This window comes from Nylanderia fulva, unplaced genomic scaffold (genome assembly GCF_048542155.1).
Source record: "Nylanderia fulva isolate GAGA-0341 unplaced genomic scaffold, ASM4854215v1 Scaffold29, whole genome shotgun sequence".
NCBI classification, from domain to species: Eukaryota; Metazoa; Arthropoda; class Insecta; order Hymenoptera; family Formicidae; genus Nylanderia; species Nylanderia fulva.
The window spans coordinates 1,369,392-1,397,124 of NW_028190358.1; the positions used below are offsets into that span (position 1 = coordinate 1,369,392).

Sequence of the window (27,733 nt, forward strand, 5' to 3'; positions counted from 1 at the left end):
GCTGAAACTCGCCACTCTGCTCCGAGAAATGGGTGACCCTCAGCGCGACCACCAGTCAGCACGGATAGACGACGATCAGCTCTCGGTGTTCACAGGTCGCGTAAGAAGATGACAGGGCCGGCACTCCATTATCGTTCTGTAACTCCTTTTAATTATCTCGGCCATAAGTTATAACCGGATTCGCGCTTTTTCGCGTCCTTATCGGTCCGGAGCTGCGATTTTCCCCAGCGCCGACGAGAAGAAGAGAGAGAAAAAAAAGGGGATGAGATAGGGAGCAGAAAGTGAGGAAGAGGAAAAGAGGAACAAGGTGCGGAGGAAGAATAAGAAGAATAAAAAGTAGAAAGAAGAAGAAGAAGAAGAAGAAAAAGAAAAGGGGGATGCGCGCGAGATAGGCGACAGGGTAAAAGGGTGGCGGCTCCCGCGGGGGTGGGGAAACCCTGCTCTGATATACAACCGAGCTATGGGAGGAACTCGCGCGCGCACACGCGCGGACGCGTATACCTGCACAGCTGGTCACTCACACCAACCAGCCGGAAGCGCACACAGGCGCAGTTCCACGGGCTGTACGGGGCGGCTGCGTGCTCGACGCCCGAGTGGCGCTCGCGCAATGTAGTCCCTCGGCTATCCTCGACGCGGGAGCATCGCCGTTTCGAAAGAGCCGCGACCTTCTCCCCGTTGCGTCGCGCGCGTCGCGTTCCCGTGGTGTCGGCGGTGGTGTTAGGGGGTGAAGTTCGCGCAAAAGGGGCCCGCTCGCATCGCTCGAGGACCTGTCAGCCGCGAACCCCTTTTTCGCAACGAGGGAGTGCGCGAAATTCCGCATAGCGACGACATGAAACCGCAGCCTCGTAGATTCCGTCCTCGCGCTGCTCCTCGGAGTTGACGGAATCGGTATATATACGCACGAATCTGTTCCGTTTTCCCTGGGTAGTTGGAACGTTCCCGTAGACGTTCTCCGTTTTGTTCGCGTACTCTGGAACGGGTTCCTCGAACGTTCTCCCGTGGTCCACGATGGTGCGATAGTATAGTGATGGTACAGTGAAACAGTGTCCGCACGGATGATCAAGTTGGAGGATCGTGCAATCATTAGTCGCGCGTGCCGTTTGATTAAAATTGCTTAGATCGGAGTAGAGAATGCAAAGTACGTCGGAGCAGCGTTGGACATTCTAGAATTCCGGAAAATTTTCATAATTCTTTTGTTACCGCAAAAATAACTGTTCAGCAATAAATCCATCACTGCCCACTTGGAAAATTAGAAAGCAAGTTTAAGGGAAAAGAAGAAGAAATCGACTATTATAAAGAAGAAAAAAATTAATTAAATTATCGATCATCGCAAGCGCATGCAAATTTCACCGCAAATTCCGTCCCGCAACGCTTCGCCTTGCTGAGAACAAATTCGGCGTGAAACGTCTTCAACTTCGTCTTCAACTTCGTGCTGGAAGGACCGTTTCGAACGCTTAAAGACAGTCTCTCGAGAGGTCTGCATTCAATTACCGGTGTCACCGTAAAAATATCGGCGAGAAATCGCACGGAAACGTCTCTCGCTAGGAGAAACAGACATCGAGAAGAAGTTGCAGTAGAAAAAAGAGCCACATCCGAGAGTTGTGCGGCGGCCGATGGGGAGATGTTAAAGTTAAAAGTCGCTCGTAAAACCCGTCGTCTCACGGGTACCACAACGTTGTACGAGCTTGTTTATCTCGGCCGCGATACCGGCATCAATGCAGAATTGAAAGACCAGTAAAAATCCACGCTGGATCTCTTTTTTTCTCCGTAGAGCATCGAACGAAAACGTTTTTCCGCGACGCGAAACTGCGATCGTGAAAACGAACGGATCGTATAGACTGTGATAGTGCAGGGTCTATAAAAGGAAGAAAAGGAAAAGGAGAAGACAGATTTTCTCGAGTTGCTCGTTTGCGCCTATACTATCGAAGCGACGCGTTCGAACGTTAACCCTTTGAAGGAGAGAGGGAGAGAGAGAAATTACCGAGCTCAGAAAAATGCGGTGGTGCCGCGCGCTTGGGGAAAATAACCGCGGCGGAATGATCGATGAAACGTCCGACACCTTGTGCAGATTGCATTAATAACGTCGATCAGCTTAATGCATCGCGAGCGATCTTATGGATGTCGATGTAGCGAGGAGCTCGAAGACGTCGCTTAATGTCGGACGGGATGGTCCCCCTATCGAGCAATATGGATCGTGTAGGAGTAATCTGCATCGAAAGAGCGAGTGATAACGGTGATATGAAGATTTTTTAAGTGTATGTAAAAGGCCGATAACGCGGTCCCAAAATTCAACGTTGATACGACTGACGTTAGGACACTGTGATGTGAAAAACAAGCTGTTCGCCAATCATTCAATAACGATTGTCGATGGGATGTGCACGTGAAATAATATAATAAAATTTTAAACGCCAGAATTAATTAGTTAATTTAATTCCGATTTTCCGGCTTAGCCGATGTGGTTCTTCGCGCGAAATACGTGACTCGCGAAATATCGTCATACGCCGTTATTAACGGCGTATCTCTTTCCGTAATTGGAAGAATGTGGTATCGTCATGGAATTAATCTGTGTTAGTGCGCGAATTTTATTAAGCAGTGGTCGGTTGGTTTAACCAGATTTTATCGACGAGAGGAAGAACTAATTAAAGGGCTCTGTTTAAAGTATAATAAAGCGAAATTACGTGACGTCTATTCGCGCACGAGTGGCTGTGCATGTATCTACGCTGGTACAAAGGTGGTTCTGTCCGATCCGATCGGGAATGCCACAGTCATCACGAGACGTGGTTTTATGTGTTAATGTAACTGTTTTCATCACCAATTAGCGTATCTTAAATACGACTGACATGCGTCTGAGATAGTATACCAATATGTGAATGAACCACGCCGGGGAAAAGCGATGTCTACTTCTCTTCCCACATTTGTCTGTTTTATAATTTGTTTTGGTAAGTACATTGTGTACATATTAAAAGTGAAAATAAACAGTTGAAAATCGGAGCAATTACATATTTATTGCAAATACTTTAAAAATTTATTTTTCAAATATAGTTTTACGCTATAAATACATATAATTGCTTTGATTTTACAATTAGCGTAGAGTTTCTACAATATTTGTGTTCCGATAATTAAAAATTAACATTATAATAGGATTAAGAATTAATTTATATACATATACTATATATATATATATATATATATATATATTTAGTTATTTATAATAAATAAATATATATATATATGTATGTATGTATTTAATGTGATATATTATTATAATACATATTTTAATCGCGTTTAAACGTGTATTTAAATGTATCACGAAAATCCAGGTTTACAACAGTTACGATAACAAACAGATCACGATTCTGCAACTATCGATGCGCTAATATTCGATGCATCACATTAATTGCACACGCAATTATTGAGGCACTTAATAACAGCGATATATTACATAGCTTTAGCGCCTGTACGTTATTACGTTCAAGACTCATGCACGTATGTACGTCCCAATTAATGTTTCGTGACTTAATGCAGTCAAGTCACCTATCCAAAAGCAAGGGTTGTTGATGACTGCACGATGTGTCTATATACAACAATCTGCATACATATATAATGATATGACTGCTTCTAACACGAATTTTAGTAAAAAATTCAGGAAGAGATTATAGTGATGTATTTTCAGGGGAATATATATTTTGAAATACACGTATAGTTATTAAATATTTGCATCTATCTGAAAGCATTACAATTTCTGCTGAATATTTTGAAAATTTAGGAATAAAACATAAAACTATCATGCAATATGCAACATTCTAATGAGTTCTACATGTTATAATTCAGCAGAATATGAGTAGAGTTTTATGTCGAGATAATAACAGACTTTATACTTGAAATAGCAAAGGCTGAATTAATTTGCATAATAAAATTTGTAAGATATATGTGTATAATTGAAGAGACAAAAATATGAACATTTCGTCAAACTAGCATACTTTCTTCGACACAAAGATTAATATTTTTAATAAATCAGAAATATGTTTATAATTGTTGCAAATTATTTACACATAAAAAAGAATAATATCAGTAATATGGCTCAAATAATAAATATTACGTAAGAGTTAAGAAGCCAATTAAGAGCCAAGCAATTAGTACGCTAAAGTTACATATGTCACTCAGATGCTGAAGATGGTCCAAAGCACAAAGATCGAAACGTACAAAACAAACATCAATTACAATTAAACAATCAACTTAAGCGTAATAATTACCCCGTCTGGCTCTTAATTGGTCCTTTAACTCTTACGTAATACATAAAAAAAAAGTTATTCTCTCTCTACACATATATATTTTTTTTTCTTATTTTTGATATACACACATATATGTATATATATTTTTTAACCTATGTAATAATTTTTTCCTTATGAATTCTACAAGTTTCTTTGTAACATCATTCATATGTCTTTTCTTCGAAGAATGTTGTATATTCTTTATTTTTAACATTCCATAACGCTTTGAACACACGTGTCCGTACGTTGTGCTAGAAACGGGAGGGTCGAGAATGCTCTCGGAAATACGCCAATACTTGGCACTCGGCGCAAACGACGTAGATATCTCAAACTTTCTCGTGAAAATACACGAAGCATGATTTCACAAAGTTCACGACCGAGGTACGCCAGCGATAAAAAAGTACTTTTACAAAAAAGGACAGAGTCTGCAAACTACTCATTCCAGAACTATAATCAGATATCCCCGAGATGACCGTGCAAAAGCATATCGGATAAACACGTCCGTTTAAATATTTACCGAGTATATCTACACTTATGTTAATTTTCAACGTAAAAGCAATGACAATTTGAATAAAATTTATATTAATCATCGAGATGGCGCGCAATTGTTTACGCTCCAAGCTATTTTCCGTTTTATATAAAACGTGATATGACGGCACTGCGTCGAGCACGTACTTCGAGACTTTCGCGACAAACCTAGTTTCCATCTCATTCGAATACGCGTCGAAAATAGTAAACATCTCGCCAGGATCGTATGCATGTGAAAAAGGCATTGGCTTTGATAGTGCGTGCATACTTTAATCGACCTGTATAGATAGCCACACTGCTGATTATGTCACATACATATATGTATTAAGATGTCGTTAACGCTTGAGTGACCGTACGAAGTATACTTTGGCTATTGCTGCATTTAAAGCACTATTTAGCATATCAACGTAAAAACATTGAAAAATTGAAAAATTGAAAAATAAAAAAACACATAGACGAACGTCATAATAACGATTATATGAGTCGGTTCAGAAAAGGTTATCGTATTACGTTGTCGAGATAAGGCCTGCATTGAGATTTATCGACACGTTTAAAGATCAGATTCATCGGTAAAGTTTCGGGAAGACGGAATTACAGAATTACACGCGGATTAACGCAGATGTAATTTCCGTCTCTGTTCGCCGTTGAATTCGAGTACGCTCGGAGTTTCTTGAATGCGTTTCTTGAACGAAGTCAACATCGTTGAGAAAATTCACGACAATGCTCCCATATGTCGCAAACGTATTCGCGTTCGCGACAAATGTCATAGCTCGATCAAAGCGTTTCGAAAAGAGAGAAGGGAAAAAACGTGACAGTGTAACTCTCCGTTTAATGCTATCACACACTTGATGCACTTTCCATCATGAGACGTGTGGAAGGTTTTCCATCCTCGGCCGTGCGCGTCCATTCATCCGTTTTCACACGTGATGGAGTAATTAAAAGCAACGACGGGGCGATGAATCGCGTATCGCGGCGTAGTCTGTCGTTAAAAAATTCAAATTTCAGTTTAACTACCGTCGCACCCGACCAAAAAGATGTAGTTTTAATTCGACCGCGCCGGAACATAGTGCAATTTATATTACCGCGCTGAAAAAAAATTAAAATTTGCGTGACGAGAAACATACGCGTTTAATTTTCTTAAAAATTACGCGACGAGCTAAATTAATTAATTCGAATTACACAGAGTGTGGTCCGACGATTCACGAAATAAAATAAACTTAATATTATATAACATTTAATATCTCTCCTAATTATCTCTGGTTAAAAATAAATAATTGCATTTGACTCGCTATATAATTGACTCGCTTTTCGAGCTTCGACAATCTTCTCGCCCAGAGACCAGCACGCGCTCTCTGTTCATCATGTTTCAGACGTTCATTATCTAACGACTCATTAGCAGTCTCCCTCGCTGCACTCTAATTCGTGTCAACGCGACGCGTCGTTATTAAGGCTATATCGGAGGAAGAAGGGATATTTCGCGTGACGAAAACATATCGACCGTGTTAAAATTTAACGAACCATATTACCGGATACCGTCGCTGTAACCGCGGATTATCGCGACGACGAAGCCAATGTTGGTAGAGATGCTTCTCCGACATATGTTCGCTGCTCGCTCTCATTCGCGTAGAAACGACGCCGTATAAACTCTACGTGTCAGTGTACGACGCAGTAACGTCATTGACCTCGTAGAATTTACAGCGGATTTTTATGGAGTCGAGATTTTACACGCGCTTTTCTCGTACTCGTTGACACAACACTTCTTTATTAATGGATTACTGGCATTTATACTAATGAGACACAGAGATTTGTTGACGCATAACAGGAATATTTATGCAGTATGTGTGTGTATATAAAACATTGTTTATATATTATTTGCAAAGCTACTTGCAAAGCAAACAATTGAAAAGATCAACGAGGGAATTAAAGAGAAAGAATTATGAAGAATTAAGAAGAAAATAGAGTGAGATTTGTTCGTTTATTTTTGATACATTGATTTAAAATTAGCGGCGACACACTGACAGCTGTTGGATGACAGATTCCTAGCGAGTTCGCACAAGTGAGCGCTATTTTTACTTTCATATTTCTACTTTGCGAAATATATTATAGCCGGGAGTAAAAGCGACATGAAGAGTTCTCACGATAGTTACTTACGCCCCATCTTCTTTCTATCTCGAAAGTCTCGGATATGCAGCTTGCGCTCGATGGAAGACGGAAAGTCTACTAACTTCCAGACGAGTAAAAGCAGTACATCAAGTAAATGGATAAACAGGTAGATAGATATATAGACTGAAGGGTTAGCTATGTAGATAGAAAATGAATGGATATAAGAATATACGAATAATTCGTTAGAACTTGAAGATTCGGTCCAGAAAAATCGAAATAAAAAAATAACCGCAGAACACACCCATACAATGGGTCTGCATAATGAATTCTGAAGTAAACATAAGAATGAGAGTCCCAGGGAGAAAGATTCATCAAAAACATAATATACTGAAATACGAAATTACTCGACTATTTATGAAACTTCTCTCGCAGCTGCGGACTGTTTAGCGAATATTTTCTAATTGTTCTGCAAAAGTTGGTCGAAATATGGTTGCGCTTTGAGATCTGTGAAATTAAATAAAGTTAACAATGAGTGTTAACTTTATGATATGACATTTTACTGAAGCGCAATTTACAGCGCGAGAAAGTTTTCATTATGTTACATTATTAAATTGAACTTTATGCTAACATTTAACAATTTTGGTTGTTATAAATAAAAGTGATATTAATAAAATCTTTTTTAATAATAATAAAAATGATTAAATTAATAAATGATATGTATATGAATTTAAAAAAAAAATTATATACATATATTATAAAATTAAATTTTGTATTATTCTGTTATAAATCTTTGTTCAAAATTTATTTATCTCGATTACTTAACACATCTCTATTATTGTAATATTTGAAAAAATTACTTTGCAGTATAGAGATTAGGTGTTATCGAGTAATGTTCTTAATTCTCGTGTATAATTATTCTAATATAATAATTACATTAATTAACAATCGTCATTAATAATAGCATGGTACAAATTTCTGCGGCAAATCTTCAAATAAATCAGACAACTCGGTGCAACAGACAAACTAATCTTCTTAGTTTGCCATGCATTTTCCAAATATTTCTGACAACATCGAGCGTTGCACCAATGCTATACGGACATTCTTGCGATCGCACAGCAGCTACTTTCCTGTTCTGTTCTTTTCCTTCTTCATTGTTCTTTTCCATCGAAATGTGATCGAAGAAGCTCGCACTAGCTGTCCATCGGAAAAGATAAAAAAAGAACGTTGGACAAGAGATTCCAGTGCAGGAAACAAAGTTGGCTTATCCGGCCACGAGAGGAAAATCGGTTGCAGGGTAGAGAGAGAAAGAGAAAACGACGGTCCGTGGAAATAGGATTTTGCGGCCGGTTGACCAAACCAGCCACTGTCCTTCAATGTCCGAAAGAATCTACCTTCGACTTGACGAATTACCCGTGATAATGGCTACTATTTTGTCCTTTTCGCGAAACGTTAAGGCCTGAAATAATTATAACAGTCGTGTAAAACTGTCTACACGCTCGACCTTATTCCCGTTGGGTCGGAACAGTTGTCTAGAATTTTGCCACAAGCTAGAGATAACATCGACTTAATATCTCTATGACTAAAGAGAAAAAAAAGTTACTAATAGATCGACCACATCGCTATTTTCTCTTCTATTAGTTGACGACTTGAAGTGATTCCAATTTCGGGATCGATCAGTTCGCGATGATATGCTTCTCTCCGCAGTATCAAAACGATTTCGTTGAAATTCTATCACGGGAGATCGAGAAGACGACGATGATGCGCGCGACGGGCGGATGATCGAATCCGCGCAAAAATCCGTTCCTGTGGATTCGAGCGCGAAATTAATTTCCGGCGAAAGATCATGGGTAATCCGTTGCCTATGATAAGCTTGTCCCGCAAACGCGTCTTTATATCCTCAACTATCTCTCCGCGTTTATCTTGAATCTTGAATCGATCAGATAGATCTCTGAGTTTACCTAGTGTATTTGACAGACAGGGAGCGACACCGAGAAGAGATAAAGTTGATTGTATGCTGATGATAAGAACTGAGATCTGCGAGATTGATCGCGGAAAGATTGAAAAGAAAATGCAAGTATTTGTGGATTAACCAACTTTATCTAAAAAAGTTTGAACGATTTATCAATAGCGCGACGTCCGGCTGCAAGAAAATATCACTCAAGTATTTTTCTAGTGAAATTACAAGCGACAAATTGTGACGTAAAATCAAATTATTATTTGCAATTTTGATGAAGAAAAATTATAAGCTATCAAGAGACTTCTCTTCGCCAGGAATAATAATATATGAATAATAAAATTAGATTGACTACACTGGCTTCAAATATTTAGATGAAATTTTATTTACGTTTCGATCATACGATTTGTGATCCTTTTCAAAATTCACACAAAATTCTTAACCCATATCACATCTATGGGATCAGAAGCGCGAAATTGTCAAAGATGCCGCATATCAAAAAGTCAAATTATCAAATCAAAAGCACAACGAATATAAGTTATGACATGATTCGAGTACAATAAGTTATGGCGAAACGTAAATAAAATTTCATCTAATATTTGAAGCCAGTGTAGTCAATCTAATTTTATTATCCAGAAAAAATTATAAAGTCCTAAACTATCGATACGTAAGAGAAAATCTATGCTCGTGTCTTTCGAGACAAAATTAATTTCTGGTATAACAGAATGTCTCTCAGATCCGACAATCAGGGGTGAACTTGTTTCAGCTTCCTCCCGACTCAAAGAACCATAAAACTCGATCCACCGACGGTCGTTCGAATCAATAGCAAGCTCATTGCGTCAACAACGTAATTCTCTACTTAAGGAGATTTTAATCCGATCGCTTTTCACGCGTCGTCAAAAAGTGCACTTAATCTAGTCTAAACATGAATAATCTAGTCTCTTGCATTAACCATTATAACAATTATCGCTAAGATGAAAACGTAGGTAATTTGACATACGAAAAATAATTGCATATTTTATCGTGAAAGAAAAAATAAAAATTGTCGTAACTAGTTGTTATCAGGTACTTTTACATCCGTGTAATCTAATTTGCATATAAAACAAAGTTATTAATAATTTAACGTTTTCCTTTCCTGTGTCCGTCAACGCGCGAACACATATTGCATATGCATATTTAAACATTCCGTTTTGAGTCGTAAAACGTAATAACAATTGCACAAAATTAATTCACACAACTAACAATTATTTTAAACAGTGTATAATGTACCTACGCATAAAAATAAAATTTATTTGTTATCAAAATAAAATTTATTTTATAGACACCTTAGTACACAGATCTATACAATTACTCGGAAAAGGATAAATATATGAACAATATATGATTTATCACTGCAAAAAATATCCAGTATAGTAACTATGAGTACCTAAAGCTGCTTTAGAAAAAGATATTTGTGCTACGTAATTTATATGAATGAACTAGTGTCAAATTGAATACATTGTCACAGAAATAAATACCGTCACTTTAATTCATTCATTTTCTCGGTCGGAAATTTCGATGAAAACACGCGAAAGCGGGCAAACTTTTCTCGCGTGGAGGCAACGGCAAAGTTTCCGCGGAAGAATTCGGGAAAATTAATTTCGCGAACGTAGAACGCGAATGATGTGTGAGTTCGCCTGCATCGAACACGTTCGAGGGCCGAGCCGCCTTCCATCAGAAACCACGGAAACGGACTCAATGAGTGGCAGTCTCGCGAACGAAAAGCTCGCGAACCTTACGTTAACGTCACGGAAGTGCTTCTATACCAGGGGTAAGTTTTGAAAGGCAATTATGGAAATTATTTATTATGACAATAGGCGCGCGCGCGAGGCAATGTTGGACGCCGGAAAATCCATTCGTTTACAAGTTTCGTATTATCCGCGACATATGTATATGGTACATTGCGGCCAGTATTCGAAAAGTTCGACAAAATTGGAAGTACGAAGTGCAACAGAGTGTGCTGCCGGCGGCGATTATGCTTAATCCCGCCATCGATGAAGTTTGATATTACGTGCACGTCGACGTCGCCTTTAAACTTCGTGGCGCTTACGAGCCCGGCAGCTATATTCTCCCGTTAAAGTCCGCGGATTATCCGTTGTCTTGCGGTGATGTTAAAAACGTGCAAAATGCGTCAGTTTTCTCACGCAAATGCAATTTTAAAAGAGAAAAGGAAATACCCCTCGGGTAAAGAAAAAAGATGCAATCAAGCATTAATTGTAATCAAAATCAAACAAAAGGGATTCTATTTTTATCCTACTCTATTTTTTAGATTTATTTGTCACAGCAAATATTTCTTTACTCCTTAAGAATATTAGTTTGTTATACAACCTTAATGCGTACAAAGACTTAATTAAATTACGATAAGTAATCCGAGTATCTTCAGATCTCTCTAAATATCGTCGCTATGACAAAGGGGACAATGGGGAAGTGGAACAAGTATCTCTATCCCAGTTGGAATCAACTCCGGCAACTAACAAGAGTGCACGCAATTCTGTACTAATCGCGAACTCGCCCTAAACATCGCACAGTCGGAAATTCGTGGCGCACGGCTGTCTGACTGTGTGAAGCACTTGACGAAATATAATTCGCAACTGAGAAAGTGCTTGCTGCACACGCGGCTGATCCGGAAGTGCAATTCGGAGTTGGTGATAGTTCGTGCATGCACCACGGATATCTGCGCTATTGCAGTTGTATAACTCGGCGTCTTAATCAAGAATCACGAATTTGAATGTAAGAATGCGGATTACGTGAGAATGAAGAAATTATTATCAATGTTAGACAGAGAGACGCGATTGCGTTAGAGTTACGTATCTTGAAACACCTCGCGTACAATAACATCAATGTATATAATCAAAATTTGAATTATGACAGAAATTCCACATCCATATTTCTCCTTTTATATTTTTCTCCTGAATAATAATGCTTTCCATATAACGTTATTATGCAATATAAATATGCAAATGCTTGTTTATTCAAAAGCAGCGGCATAAACATTTCACCGAAACGTATTTGGGATGCATTCATTACAGAGATAGAAAGATAATTAATTAAATTGTACTTAATAATCACATAATTGTACATCTCACTTACACGTCTACACGCATAGGCATGTAACATTTTATCATTTTAAAATTACTTAGTAGTGTTGATAAAAATATACTTAGTAGTGTTGATAAAAATATACTTAGTAGTGTTGATAAAAATTTAACAAGAAGATTTATACATATGTTTGTTTAAAGAATTGACGATAATTTTGATAATACTATATAATGAAAAGAGCGAGTCTCAACTAAATATTTAAATTGAACCGACAGAACTGACGCATACTGCTAATGATGATTTTTGCCATCCGTAAAGGTTTTCAAGCGAAATGAAAAAAGCCAGCATGGACTAGTGCGGAGACTCGTTATTTTCGCATTCGTTATTTTGCAGATGACGTTTGTCGATTTTTATGTCGTAGCGAAACGACTTTACGTCGAAAACTGTAGTTAATCAAAGGTGCCCGTTGCTAGAGTTAACGAAATCCGGAATGACTGGAAACAAAATTGGTCGGAACTAGAACTGCTTTTGCAACTCTTTTCGAGTTTTTCATTTTTCAACAAAATTTCCGCGTCAATTTATATTTTTCCCCGTATTTGTTTTTTTTTTCCGTAGCAAAATAAATATTCAATACAAAAATACAGCTTTCTCGAGACAGGGATATTTCATAAACTAATACAGAAAAAATAGATTGCATTGCGAAAGAAATTATATCGCGTGTTTCGATAGAATATTTTCCAAGTATTGCAAATTCTGGATATATATTTAATCGACGATTTAAATAAATATTGTATATGAAACATATAAAATATTGATATTACCACCGATATTTTAATCTGCGATAATCTGACAAAAACATAAAAGGATTTTGTACAGTTATTATTAGCACAGTTCCGTGTTGACTAAACTAATTTCAATGAAATAATTTTGATTTCAATAGAATAATGTCTTGTCGCGTTACGTTCTGCGTAACATTGATAAAAGATTCGCAGGAGAGAGAAAGAGATATCTTTCGAATAGCACGCGTGATATGCTTAACAACTAGAAAATGCACGTACGGTATACGTGTACACGATATCGCGCGGATTTCAGAGGAAATCCGGCTTTAACGTCGCGCTGCCGTCACGAAAAGGAACATTACCGTCACGTCAAGATATAATGTGATGTATTTAAATGGGTCCGTTCACGTACTGCCACGCGAACTTTTACCGTACGCGACTGACGTAACGCGACAATCCGTGACGTTCATGTTACATACGATCTCCAATGTGACGCGTCGCGCCGTTGTGAACGTTAACGGTCTAATGCCCGAGTTTCCGCCTTGACGCTTCGAGAGTCAAGTGGCCTCGTAGAATGCGATGCACCGTAAATCCGCCGAAAGTTGGCGGAGAGAATCCCATGGGCGCCTGTTTTCGAACTATCATTCGCAAACATGTCATATAAAAAGTTACGAGATATTCAATTATTCCGTTGCCGATCGCAACTTATTGTTACTCATATTAAAAAGGACCCAGGATCGAAATATTGATCGATTCATTTGAAATATATATATATATACAGTCTGACATAAGGTGTCACACTGAAAATATACAAGTAAATCTTGTTATTTAGAGACAATTTTTCCTCAGCAAAAATCATTGACGCATTAATCATTTTTGAGTTATAAGCGATTGAAAATAAAGGGTTTTTCGCAAAACTAAGCCTTGTGGAAAGAAAATATTAACAAAACCACATTCTCCAATTAATTTCAAGCAGAGTTTACATTAATAAAATTTTAATTTAAGGTTTAGTTATAAAGATACATGATGGCAAAAATTAGGAACATCCAAAAAATGATGGTTTTTCTCGACATTTTTACTGAGGAAAAATCATCTCCAAATAACGAGATCTACTTGTATATTTTTGGTGTGACATTTTATGTCAGGCACCCTATATATTCTTGTATGGAAAGATAGTGATTTTACTTATAAAAATAAACTATAAATTTCCTCATAAAAATAGATTAGCGCAATGACAAAAGAAATATTTCTGTTTTTCAGGTGGTATAGCGTCATGCCTAAGAAACTTTCGAACCGATTTCCTAGAGGAATGGCCAACGCCAGGCACCGGACCTCACTTCGACACCTCTATGCAATCGAACTTCACCGGACTCGTGGGGAAGACGGTGCATCTCGTGTGCAAGGTGAAGAACTTGGGGAATCGAACGGTAAGCCATCGGGAAAATCCATCGTCTGGTTCGTGACCAGGAGCGCTATATCTTAGCTCCTAGAAGCGGACAGCGCGCTGGCCAGCTACGCCACGTCTCGCTGTTGAATAATTTAAGGGTAGGGCCGCACGAACGACCTTGCGACCCTTCCTTCCTTCGCGATAGTAGCGGATACTTGAACGGCGCGTCACGTCGCCAGATTCGCCCGCTCACTCGCGCTCGTGTCTCTCTAGCCGCTCGTTAAACAATTCTTTAATCAATTAATGACCGATGGAAAGTTAAACTGTCATTTCGGCCGCAATAAAAAGGATATAAAAAGTAACACATCAGCGAGAGAGAGAAAGAGAGAAAAGGTATTTGATTTATCAAATATACAAGGAACTATTTTAATTTTGGAACTGGAAGGTTCTCTCTTATAAAAATCATAATATATTATAGATATAGATCGATCTCGTTTTAGCAAAGATTTTATAGCATTTAACTATAGTTGGTGAAATCGATTACACGAACATTTATATCTCAATCAATTAAATATATCTATTGTTATATAATCGACTGTCTAATTATAGTGATGCAGCAATCACGCGCATATATGCAACAGAAAATGAGCGCATTTCTATGAAATGCGAGCCTTGCTTATGAAATATAAAATTGTTCTTCTTACATGAAGTCCATGGCGTAGTTCGTTCAGCGTAGATGGGGGTTATTAAATAAACATTACTGTTCCTTCATCGAGCGCAGTGCCGGCGTCTCATGAAAAAGGCAAGCGATGTTAGCGTTTATGTTCCTACATTATTAACCGCTCTTCTTACGTGGGGCAAACTAAAGCAGTTTTTTTTGACATTTGTACAGCGTGTCGACGAATTGCACCTCTTTCGAAAAAGCGCTCTCTCTCTCTCTCTCTCTCTTGTACAATTCTCTAACTACACTATTAAATCATTCTTTAAATGCGAATTACTGTTTGCGTATTCTATTTAACAACAATTATTTATATTATTTGTCTCTTCCTCGTTGCGCGTTTAAATATTGCAGTTAATTCTATATCTATTATTTTTGCGATTGATTGAACGTGCTGCTGAATAAATTCGTGAATATAAAAATTAAAAAATTGCAGATTTGATTATATAAAGTAAATACAATCTAAGTAAATGCATATCTCGACCTGAAATTTTTTTAGGAACGGCACTGCGCTACTAAATCGATTTTGCATATATCGATAGTCTTTTCTCTCCTATAATTGCACATTTATTATCTCTATAGCCTAGATTTGCGTGTGCTCGTATACTAAAACCTGAGTAGTTTTCAAGAAATTACCGATATGTTTTTTTCCCTTTAGAAAGTTTCAATATCCATTGGCTACTTTTGTTTAAGTACATTACCTGATATCAAAGTTACAAAGTTAGTAGATATGAAGTATTTCATTGCTCGACGAATCGCGAATTGCAACTTTTTTCGTTCATCATCGCGGAAACGAGGTCAAAGTGTTTACTCTCGATAGGAAAGTGCGAGTACGCCCGGAACATTCGTCATTCGAGCTTACAAAAGCACCCCGTTACATTCTACGTACGCTTAATCCGTCCTTTCGAGCTTACTTTGTTGACGTGATATCGTCGGATCTGTTATGATATATGACCTGCTATCATATACCGACCGCTCTGGAAGATCAAGCGCCGCCGTTTGCGCGAAGATGCATAATTAGCAGCTGTTTATCTGGGCGAGCTAAGAAGCCGCTGCAAATACATGGCGGATGATAATAGCTTCATTAGCAAACGTATAGAGGCTCTAATCCGTTCAAGTTTGTTTGAATTCGGCTTATATTCGGCCTCTCTTCGAGAAGCGGATCGATATCGCCGCAGAATCGATCTTGTAATCTTCATTATCTCGATAGAATATGGTAAATGCAAATTAATTACCTCTAAAAAATTCTAATAAAAATTTTGAAAACTTCATGTTAAAACCACAAACTTCTATATATAAGCTATATGTAGAAGTTTGTGGTTACAACAAATGTTACTGTCATTCATTTCTTTCATCAAATTTGTTTTTGAAAGATAGATGAACTTTAGAAAAAAAAGAAAGATAGCAAAAATAGTCATGTTTTGTTTAATCATTCAACTTTGAACGTTATAACGAACAATATTTTACATTTATTTGATATTGATGAAAATAGAATATGAAATATTCCAGTCAATTTTCCTGCTCGCAATACGCTCCGCGTTGTAGAATAAATCGGTCGAGGTTGAACAATAACAATATAGCCAATCATTGAGAGACCGTAATTATCCTTTTGCATTTTCAAATATCCATTTCGTGGTCTTCCGATAATAATTAGTGATTAGCGTAGAGTTTATACGCTGCGCAAACATACGAGAACGGTTCGACGTTTCGAAAACACGCGGCTTAAACATCCACATTGAAACGTGGATTAACGATGGATTCGATGAGTAATATAAAATCTTTATTAAGCGAAGCACATAATCGCGAACACGCGGACTACGGCTTTCCATGCTTACGCCGTTTGATGTTACACACGATTCCCGTAATGATTTATGAATATTAATTGAACATTATGTAAGAGCCACCCTTTTACCCCTTCGGATATTCGAACATAATTGAACGCTGTCAACGCGCGGCTCTGTTCGCAAAATTAAACCGAACAAACAAAACGTGTTCCGGATCCACTTCCATAACGAGAGATGTCGATTATGTCGATGCGCCATGCGCGGTTTCGAACGACAAAATGGTGTGATGTTTTAGAGCACAAAACTAGTAATTATTATTTTTATTATTATATATGTATATTATAATATATATATATATATAATAAATTATAATTATTATGTATATAATAAATATAATAATAATAATACATATATATAATTATATATAATATATATATATATATATATATATATATATATATATAATTTTTGTTATTATAATTATATTATATCGTCTGGTAAAGCTTTCAGCATAAACACAAGTAAACAACAATTTATGTATCTACAAAAAGGATACGTGATATAAGTAGTTTTAAAAAAATGAATAAAATTATATTCTAAACAAAATTATTCTGCGCGATCCTCTGACAGTTAAATCCCTCAGTTTTCATAAATTGTCGTACAAATGTACTCTGCAATTTTATAACTCAAAGTGCGCGTCGTCGCTCGCTCTCACTTTGTTTCAGCCAGGCTAACTCAAATTACTACTGTCAGTAGATTCGAAGGTTTTTGTCCGTTTTCTGAAATAAAACCTAGCAACATTGCACTCGCGCATTGCTGCTTCAAAGCACTCAAGATTATTAGAAAGCGTACCGCGCGTTCGCAAAGACCGTGCTTTTTGTTTTTTTCTTGAAGCTGCGAAAAGGTATCGATGTATCCTTACATCGCGTCGATCAATCACAGTCTTTTCTTCTTCATCCAATGAAAGCTCATGAATAAAGGATCCATCAAAATAAAAAGGCTGTGAAAATTTACAGCGTTCTGTGATTATCGGCTTTAAAGTTTATTACGAATTAACATTGCATGTAAATCATTTATATTCTGCAGTCAAATATTATGTTTTATTAAATTCATTAATATTATATAATTCAAATATTTGTTAATATTAATATTATATATATATTTTAAAATATCAAATTAATGTATATTATACATGTATATAATAAATTCATAATGAAAAATAATTATTTTCCGAGACAGTCCAATACATTTATTAATGGTTAAAAAATCGGCAAATATATATCTATATTCGATATTCAAAACTGCGAAAATGCACAAAAATGCAAGATTCTCTAATAATATTTACATATACATATACAATTGAGTTCTCGTGCAACACGTGATTTGTAGTTTCGCTTTTGGTTAAGCTTATCTTAAACTCGTCATAAAGGATACAGAGAAATATCGCCGTGCATCATACAGCATTATCGCGCGGAGGTTTCGGTTGAATTTTGCCAAAACAATGCAGAGGTTAGTGCCAATGACACATGCGCGTCAAATCTCGAGCACGCGAGAACTGACACAAGTACCAAAATTCGACGCTGCGATGGGACGGTGCAAAATTTCTATCATAGTTTATAGCTGCATCGCCTCGTACAGACAAATCTAGCGAATTTAGCTATATGTGGCTTTAACGTTTCATTACTTCGATATATAGGCTTTGCTACGAATTGAACACAATATTGCCGCAGAACAGATTATCATATCAACGCTACGGAAAAGATATTCTGTATAAAATAAAAATGCAGCTTTTAGTTTAACGCGTATTTTAAAATTTGCGCTTGCTACATTGCTATTCTAACATTTTATAAATCTATTTTAATTCGATTCTGTAATTTTTAAATTGCAAAAAAGTATTGTTTCCATTTGAAATAACCGTAGTTTCCAATTTCGTCTACGCGATCGATTTTATTTGCGTCATTCCCGTTGGAGAATGTAATCCTTCTATTTTGCAAAAGCCGCGCTTTAAAGCTGCATGAAGACGGTGAATTCAAGCTGAATCCAGCTATAGTGAAACAATCGCGCCTGGAAAATCCCGCAGCGCCCAGAGTCTGTAGAATCGATTTCAATAGCCGACTATCAAAAGCCGATTTTGCATTTCGCATAGCGTGTTAGGTGAGCACGGCACGACAGTTGCGACGCCTCTGTTTTCCTCGTTCCGTTCTTCGGCGTCGGAGCGCGGCAACCCCGTCGTTTCTCGCCGGGGATGGATAGATTTTGTTTGGCTTTCAGCCGGCAACGCTAATGCCAATAACACGCTCGTGTCATCTCGAGAGCTCCAGCTGGCGCAGGTGCCGGATGCAGGACGAGCCAGGACAAAACGAATCTCTCGATGGCGACGTCACTCCCGTCGAGAGGACGTCAACCCGCGATCGGTTAATACATCGAAGCTTCCGTAAAATGATCCGAAAAGCGCGTTGTGTCCCACTCGCGATCGCGCAAATATATACTTTCACCTCTTTCGATAAAAATGAAATTAAAAACTGCATTAAACCCTTATACATTTTGAATCGTGTGAAACGACGTTATACGAAAAATCGTGAATTTTAATTATGTAAACTTTTTATATCTACTCTTTTTTTTTGCTTAAATAATGTATCAGATACGTTATTCCTCCAATCTAAAGAAATTTTCTAGACCTATCCGTCCTGATTATGTTCAAGAAGATATTGAAGTGTCCGTATTTCGCGCGCGACGACTTGAAAAATTTCCACGCAAGCATAATTAAAATGGATGCCATCGAAAAATATATTCCGTGAAAGCATTATCCTCGACGAGCCATAAGAGATAAAATATGCGAAACGAGGTGAGAATTCGATGGCTCTCACCTCGTTAGCTCGATCAATTTCACTGGCATGATGACAGAGATAATTTCATCTAGAATTAAAGGACAAAAGTTAATTACTCTGCTGGCGTTTATTCGATACGTATTTTATGAGCCACGATATCGATAAGTTAAAATTTGGAACAACTCATTAAATTTTCCGCAGAAATGTATTATTATTATGCCCAAAAATCATTTGCAAAAATTTTATTAAATTAAAAATTAATGAGCAATAATAAACACAATATACGTTTACAATAAGTAACTAATAAGTAATGAGCGATTTGCTTGTGTATAACGGTTAATTTATCGCGTACATAATGAGCAGAATTATTTATGTATATTTCCAATTTGATAAAATTGCACTTTGTTAAACCAACTTATATTACAATCTCTCGATAAAGTCTCGTTAATTTTTTTTCAAACCGTTGAAATATCAATAGCAAATAAAATCAATCATGTGCGCGAATGTCGGCCGTTGTGCGGTTGTCGCCAATTTCCAGAGTTAATTAGGGTCAATCAAATGTAAATGCTACTCAAGAGAATGCAGTCGATGAAATTGCATTAACAATCTATTGGCTTCGCCCACGTTTCCTACGTGCGGATGCGGTGAAACTAGTGCATTTCATTATGTGCACTAAAACTCCAATGAAACTTACGTGCGTTAATTTTTCTCTTTGCAATACACAATAAGTTAAATTTCAGGCAAATTTAATTCATTTTTTTTTCTTTAGTTTAAAACATGTCACTGATTTTAACAGTAAAAATTCACCAGCAGGGATACAAGATAATATTAAACAAACAAATATAATTGATTTTTGACAGTTGACTTTTGATTTATTTGTCAAATAATGTATTATGCAAACAACACCGTGGGCAACGCCATAAGGTAGATAAATATCCTGTAGGATAGACAACGTGTGATAGATGTTGACAGTTCACTTATATATTGTAGATACATAAACATACGTACACACATACATAACTATATAGGTGTATATATAATACTTCATTGTCAGTTGATTCTTGATAATAAAAAAATGTCGATGTACTTTTTGCTGCAAGTATCAAATTTTATTTCTATTTTTGTATTATAATTTCATAATAATAAAATTGTGTACATGTGGGAAAAGCATATAAAATTTATTATTTAAAAGTATGAAAATTGTTGCTGCTTTTTCGTAATGAGGATTGAATTTCGATATGTGTTGTGTATTTCATATTAATGAGACTCTGATTGAGTAAAGATTGTGTAATTTAACAACTTGAATGAAAGAATAGAATGTGAATAATTTTATTTGATGCGAGAACTAATTATCATTGCTTTTGAAAAATGCAAAGAATGCACTTCTCCCAAGTTTGAACAATATGAACAAAAGTATTAGAAATAGAATTTTTACAAAACCAAAATGTTACTTGAATGACACTTGCATAAACCAATACCTATTTGATGAATTGATTTGAAAATGAGCGATTAAAAACATCTTTTAGAGACGCTTCTAAATAAAAACTTAATGAATGCTATTTGTTAAACACTTTTAATAAATATTTATATTAATTCAATAATAGCACGCGCCTTTGTATGTTATATATATATAGTTTCTTAAATTTTACAATTTAATTAATTAGACAAAAACAAAAATTTTTGTTTTATTATTATTAATAATAAAACGCAAAAAAGATATAATTGTTAAAAAGTATTAATTATTATTAATATTTCTGAAATATAATAATGACTAATTTTTTAAATGTAATTATCAATAATGACATCTTTTTTCTGTTAGGTTTCCTGGGTGAGGCATCGAGATATACATTTGCTAACGGTTGGTCGTTACACCTATACCAGCGATCAACGTTTCGAGGCACTACACTCTCCTCATACGGAGGATTGGACCCTGAGGATACGATATCCTCAGCGCAAGGACTCCGGGATTTATGAGTGCCAAATATCAACGACCCCGCCAATCGGCCATCCCGTATATCTCACGATAGTCGGTAAGTAAATAAATGTTTTATAACAATTAATTGTATAGCATTAATTTGATTTTGAGTCTGAAAAATCGAATCTGACGACGGGCTTTTATATAAATGGTCGGAAAATATATTATACTCGATATTATAATAATGATCTTATCTGCGAAAATTGTGCGAACACGTAATTTTCTTCAAGGTAAAGTTTTCAGACTGTTGACGGAACTCTTAGACAAAATTGTATTTCATTCTAAAAGATATATTTATATATAGATATTAATTTCGAAATAAATTTCACAGAAACGTGCTTGATTCAAACGTTTCACTCGATGAAATATAACTTTGAAAGTTTTCCGCTAGCTTGAAGAAAATACAGAGCTTCTCTGTAATTGCTTCGCACAATACAAACTTTGTTTAATTAACATATCAAACAGAATTTTTATTTATAATTAATTCAAGGTACAAATAGTAAAATTTAGAAATGCTATATAATTAAAATATTTAATTTTTTCTTTTTGTTTTTTTATACAATTAAATGTGATAAACAAATTTTTAAGCAATCTTTAATCAATATTAGCGAAAAATCAAATAAATATCGTGCATATTATATTTATGCGTACATAAAAATTGTAATTAAATTTTTGAATACCAAATTTAAGAAGTTTCAAAAATATTTGTATCAAATATAAGTGCCTCATAAGTAAGCGCCTGAAAGGTGCGTCTTGCATTTATATTCAAGTAAAGCGTGTAATGAGGTCATATATCCTTGAAGATATATCGTTAATGACCCTCGTGATACTTTAAACAGACCGTACAGGCAAAGAGAGGATCTTATCGACACGACTTGACCCAAAAGCTCTCCCTACGACATAGAACGGGCTCCGTGCTGTGTGTCGCGCGATAAAAATATTGAATACATATGCGCCAAGATTTATATCGCCTGGTTACGGTCGTTTAACCGATCCACCTGCACGATCGTCAAGGAGCTACAAGGCCGCCTCGAGCTGTGATCGCCCTTCTTGTTTTAGAGCCGGTAACCATTATAGTCGGAGGGCCGGATCTCTTCGTCAATAAGGGCAGTACCATCAACCTGACGTGTGTCGTAAAGTACGCTCCTGAGCCACCCCCGGCGATGACTTGGAGTCATAACGCGGAAGTGAGTGTTGCCTCCGCAAATAAATCCTTGAGAAATGACAGAATTGTCACAAAAGCGAAAAATCTTTCAGTTTTAACGATTCTGACATTCTGAGTTCTAAACTCGGTAGTAAAATTTTTAGAATAGAACTCTGTTAAAATCCCAATTTAAGAAAATCGAGAATCTTCAAGACGCTAATAGGATCCAATTCCGCTCTCATTTGTTACATGTAAGATTATTTTTTACGTGAATTTTTTTGGAGGAGGATACAATTGCTGCAAAATTAATAAATTAAAATGAATTTAACAGAATTCATCTGTCTAAGCAAAGATTAGTCTTAAGATTTTCAGCACAAGTATGCTCGGATGAGAATTTCAAGCTTTAAGGATTTGATGTTCTCTATTTCTGATTTTCCGCAATTTATCTCGTAGCGAATCTCGTTCTTTGCCGTGTCGACAACAGACGCGCATGATTAATACGGTCCGTTGACGCGTATTTTCTTCGCGATGTTGGGAAATGCATTTTAATGCTTTTAATGCCATTTTGTGCTAACAAAAGTTACATCGTAAACGCGCATTGTGCAAGAGACACATAAAGAGCGCATTACGCGCGCCGCGGAACTCTAATATTGACGAACTCGTTAAAATAATTTTGCAGCACAAACGTTCGCGGCGTCCGTCGCGCGATTTTATATTATTACAATGACAAGATAATTATAAATTCCCCTTTGCGCAATGCCGATATTTTGCAATTCCACGTATGATATCGGTCGAGCAGAGATAATTCTGCCCGCATTAATGAGACGTTTCGTGCATGTATGCATGTATAGTATTGTACATATATATATATAACATATATACGAACGACTCTCGGATTAAAAACTCTCGTAAGCTGGCCGATGGGAAAAAAACAATAATTTCTCGGCTGATTGGCGATATATTGGTACGTCATCGATACGCGCTGCACTCGACCGGCTGCTCTACGTGCTTTTACTAGAATGAAACAGCGGGTAACGCAATTTTCGCAAGGCACTATCGCGCACGTTGATCAAAGTAAAACGCGAAATACATGGAAGATCGCTCGCTCGCGCGTTTGGGGTAGCCAAGGAACGAAATTATTTTCCGATTAATCCTTCACGGTTTTCGATTTGCGGATAATCATTTATTCCGTAATGCAGATATACACGGCGAAACGGTTCCGCCGTCTCGCACGAAGCGTTACAAAGCGAGTTAGCTTTTTATATAGAAAAAAAAGGGATGGAAATAGGAAGAGGAGAGAAAGAAGAAAAACCGGAAGAAGAAACGCGGTAGATATTTTTCCGTTCTGTGCAAGTTCTACGCGTGTCTATCCTCAAAGGGAATACATAAGAAACGTATATACGTGCTCCCCTACTATTCTTTACCTTGTACCTCGAAGGAAGATGCCTTTTATCTTTCGCCAAAGAGGCTTCATTGCGTTGTCGGTTGTAAGAATGGGGATTCCAGGGGAAATGTAAAGAAACAGGCGCGGATTCTTTGAAAGAATGATTGCGGATAAGACGCATACGACGACGCCGCGCCTACACGTTCAATATTAGGCGACACGAATCAAAAGAAGAGTTACAGTTCTCTTATATTTCCGTTATTACCGGTTAGCCTGAAGCTACAATGTCTCAGAGCTCAGAATTTTCAGAAACTTACAATAGTAGAGTTTAGTCAGACGCTATCTCATTTCCGACACGCGAATTCGTAGAGAAGACTATAGAGCTATCGATTTAATTTTCTGTTGAATTATTTATTGATTTCTAGAAGAGTATAGGAACTTTTATTACTAAGATTATATATGTATTTGTGTCTGTATCAAATTTTAGACAGATGAAAATTATATATGATATAATCTATTCAAACTAAATCTATTCATTCTCATTAATAATTCTGTACATATAATTATGTATGTTATACATCAAATGATGTTATCATTGTTATTATTATTATTAGCTTATTATTAAATATGCAAATGTAATACCTCTATCGTTGTTAGTTTCTGCCTAATTATGTCACTGTGTTTTGTTCTTCAATTAATCGCAAACACATCAAGCATGTAATTTCATAATTTTGAGAAAGAAATTTACGTGTATGTTGTGATTTTGCCCAGGTTATCAATTTCGATTCGCCGCGCGGTGGTATCAGCCTCGTCACGGAAAAAGGACCCGAGACGACGAGTCGTTTGATGATCCAGAAAGCCGTGCCAAGCGACTCCGGGATCTATCGATGTGAGCCGAGCAACGCGAATCCCAGTAGTATAAAGGTGCACGTTGTCAACGGTGAGTTGAAGTTTATGTATATACATATATAAGAACGTGTCTTAAACACACATAATTTTAAGCACATATAAGAAGCACGTATAAAGAAAATGCATATATATTCCGATTGTATGCATCAATTCATAATAAAGCACATATTTCCTATTTTCCATGTGCATATTTTACGTTATAAAATTGTGTTATTATATTTCAACGAATCCTTATTTTCGCGTAATATATAACCTGTTTTTCTTCATTCTGTTTTTCAATTTTCCAATGTCGATGCGAAATTTTTTTTCCAATTTCTGACCAGCATTTTGCGGGCTTCCGGTAAATTGGAAAAAAAATCGAGAGATCCAAGCGGCTTTACTGCAATTACAACGAATCGAGAGAAATGGCGCCCGTTGCGTGAAGAGCTGCGGAGAAGTAACATTGATTGACTTCTCTGTAAATATTGCAAGCTCCGAATGTACCTAGCAAGTCGCGCGTTAAGCCTGAAATCGATGGCTGCGGCGATTGCTCGAACGTGGAACACCGCGAATAAACCTCCCGTACATGAAGCTGCGAAATGCGGTGGATTTCGGAATCTTGTTTTCCTTTTTCCCATCTTTTTTTTGTTAATTCGTTTCTCTCGTCAAACGGGGATTCATTCACCGCGAGATGCGTCGATTCGCGATGACAAAGCGATTTAAAGCCTGATTTTCTCGCGGAATCTCGCGCAATTTCCGAGCGCGTCCAGTTACGGGGGGAAATAAAATCAAATGAAAGCAGATTGTTTCGTCTATCCTGAAAGACGAAGCTTTCTCGTTTTGCTCGTAACTTGATATATTTTTCAAGCGGATGGAATTTACGAGTTTGCTTCTTGCAGCTGCATGCAATCAAGCGCACGATGCGACTTCACGTAAAGCTTACAAGTTAATTGCACGAACTGTTTTATCGTCCCTCTCTAAATTTTATATTTCTATTCCGCGATCTAATTCATCGCTTTAGCGAAGAAAAATTAAGATATTTTAATAGGAAAAGATTTATGATGTAAATGTGTGACCGTTTGAAAAAAATTAAACATTAATTGTTCTAGAAATGAGAATCATAAACATTATATATTTCATTCCGAAACTCAATTCATTTATCTCTTTATATTAATTACCTGTTCCAATACGTGACGAATGATCGATCTGCCATAATCAAAGAGCGAGTATATTAATTATAAATTTGAAGCATTAACCACATTTAGAGCAACAGTTGATGGATGAGACGGTCCACTAATATATAACGATATACGTATGACAGGATAGTATGTTATTGTCACCATATCAATATTATTCATCGACATTATTTTTGTACACGCCGCGCGCATACATGTTTTTTTTTTTCAAAATTCGATACTAAATTACATCTTTTTTGAAATATTTTTTCATATGCAACATTTGCCTGTTTTTGTGCTAAAAACAAACCTGCATATACAATATATTTAAAATTTTAAAAAGTTCGTTAATGCACGAACGTTTTATTTGTTTGGTAAAAGCCACATACGTTACATTTACAAAAAGCTCGTTTCAAATCATGTTGCACTCATGTTGCATTCATGTTGCAATTTAACTTATATCATTTAAATTTAATTAAATGCATTATTAATTTCCGACTTGCAAGTTTATATCGGTTTTTGATGAAATCTGTTATTTACTATTTTCATATAGAGGAGGAAAAAAGACAGGGAACAAGAAGAGAATTAATTACTTAAATTTGACACAATACAATATTATCATAAGATTGATAAATATCAATTGTCGTTATAAATTCCGCAAATATTCAAACCAAACTGTATACTGCCTCTTCTATCCGTCATGATTTTATAAAATTATACAGAATTGTACATGTGATTCAGATGTAATTCAGTTACACTATTCACAGACACTGAAATCACCATGTCGAATCGATAAAAATGTTTGTTACAGAGGAACATCCTGCAGCGATGCATCACGGGGATGGAAGCTCGTCGTACAGCAAGACACAGCCGATTTGTTTTATAATTTTAGTGATAGCTAATATAATGTTTATATAAGGCGAGAAGTACAGAAACACACTTACCCCGACACACATGATGAAACGAGGAGCGCGATCGCCGAGAATCGCGATTTGCCTATTTAACGTCGTTAACGTTTCTTGGATAAATATTTGTGCAGGGTAAACAGAACATTTACCATTTACATTAAAAAAGAAGAGAGAAAAAAAACTTCCGTGACCAAAGAGGATTTTCAAATATCAGCACGGCACAATAATCGTTAAGAGCGTAGTATTTTGTTAACATATATCATCAAGAACGAATAACTTACGACGTCAAAATTTATTGTATTATTTGTAAATAAATTTATTGTATGTACATATCACACAATAAAACGATTGTCTTTATCTTGATCGTCTTGGTTCTTGAATGATATAAATTTGCCGAATCATCGTAACCTTTTCTTATCAAATCATAATCATTCTCATCTTTTTTATTCTCTTATATGAGAAGAATATTATTGCATAATAATGTTCCTATGCGCTGGATAAATAATAGTTTTCCTTATCTATGTTCTTGGAAAATACAGATGCGAGATTATGTCGCCAATTTTTCTCAAAGGTGTTACCTCGATTGCGATAGAAAAAGTTTGCCTCGTTATATATTTCGAGAAAGTTTCACTATATTTAATAGAGCGCAACTAGCGCATCTTCATGCCGTTCTGATTTTCCTCGGGATTGCAGAAAGAAGAAACACGGACGAGCGCGGACACCGCCGCTAATGACAACATTAATTACACGCGCTATCTCGTGCTCGTTAATTCTGGCGCGGCGCTAAATTTAGCTTGAAAAAAATACGTGCACGTAAATTCCGCGTTCA

At 36.5% G+C, this 27,733-nt stretch overlaps 1 protein-coding gene and 1 long non-coding RNA gene across 2 annotated transcripts in view; one reads left to right on the forward strand and one right to left on the reverse strand.

Annotated features, from left to right (window-relative positions):
* Nucleotides 1–27,733, reverse strand: part of LOC146722667 (uncharacterized) — a 192,093-nt gene that overhangs the window by 91,506 nt on the left and 72,854 nt on the right. The window lies entirely within an intron of this gene.
* LOC114933081 (defective proboscis extension response 8) lies at nt 625–27,267 on the forward strand. The gene is made up of 6 exons (XM_029305527.2): nt 625–2,939; nt 13,974–14,140; nt 21,250–21,460; nt 22,465–22,592; nt 24,705–24,873; nt 26,808–27,267. Exons 1-6 carry the CDS (start codon nt 2,894–2,896, stop codon nt 26,912–26,914), a joined length of 828 nt encoding a protein of 275 aa, XP_029161360.1. The 5' UTR covers nt 625–2,893; the 3' UTR covers nt 26,915–27,267.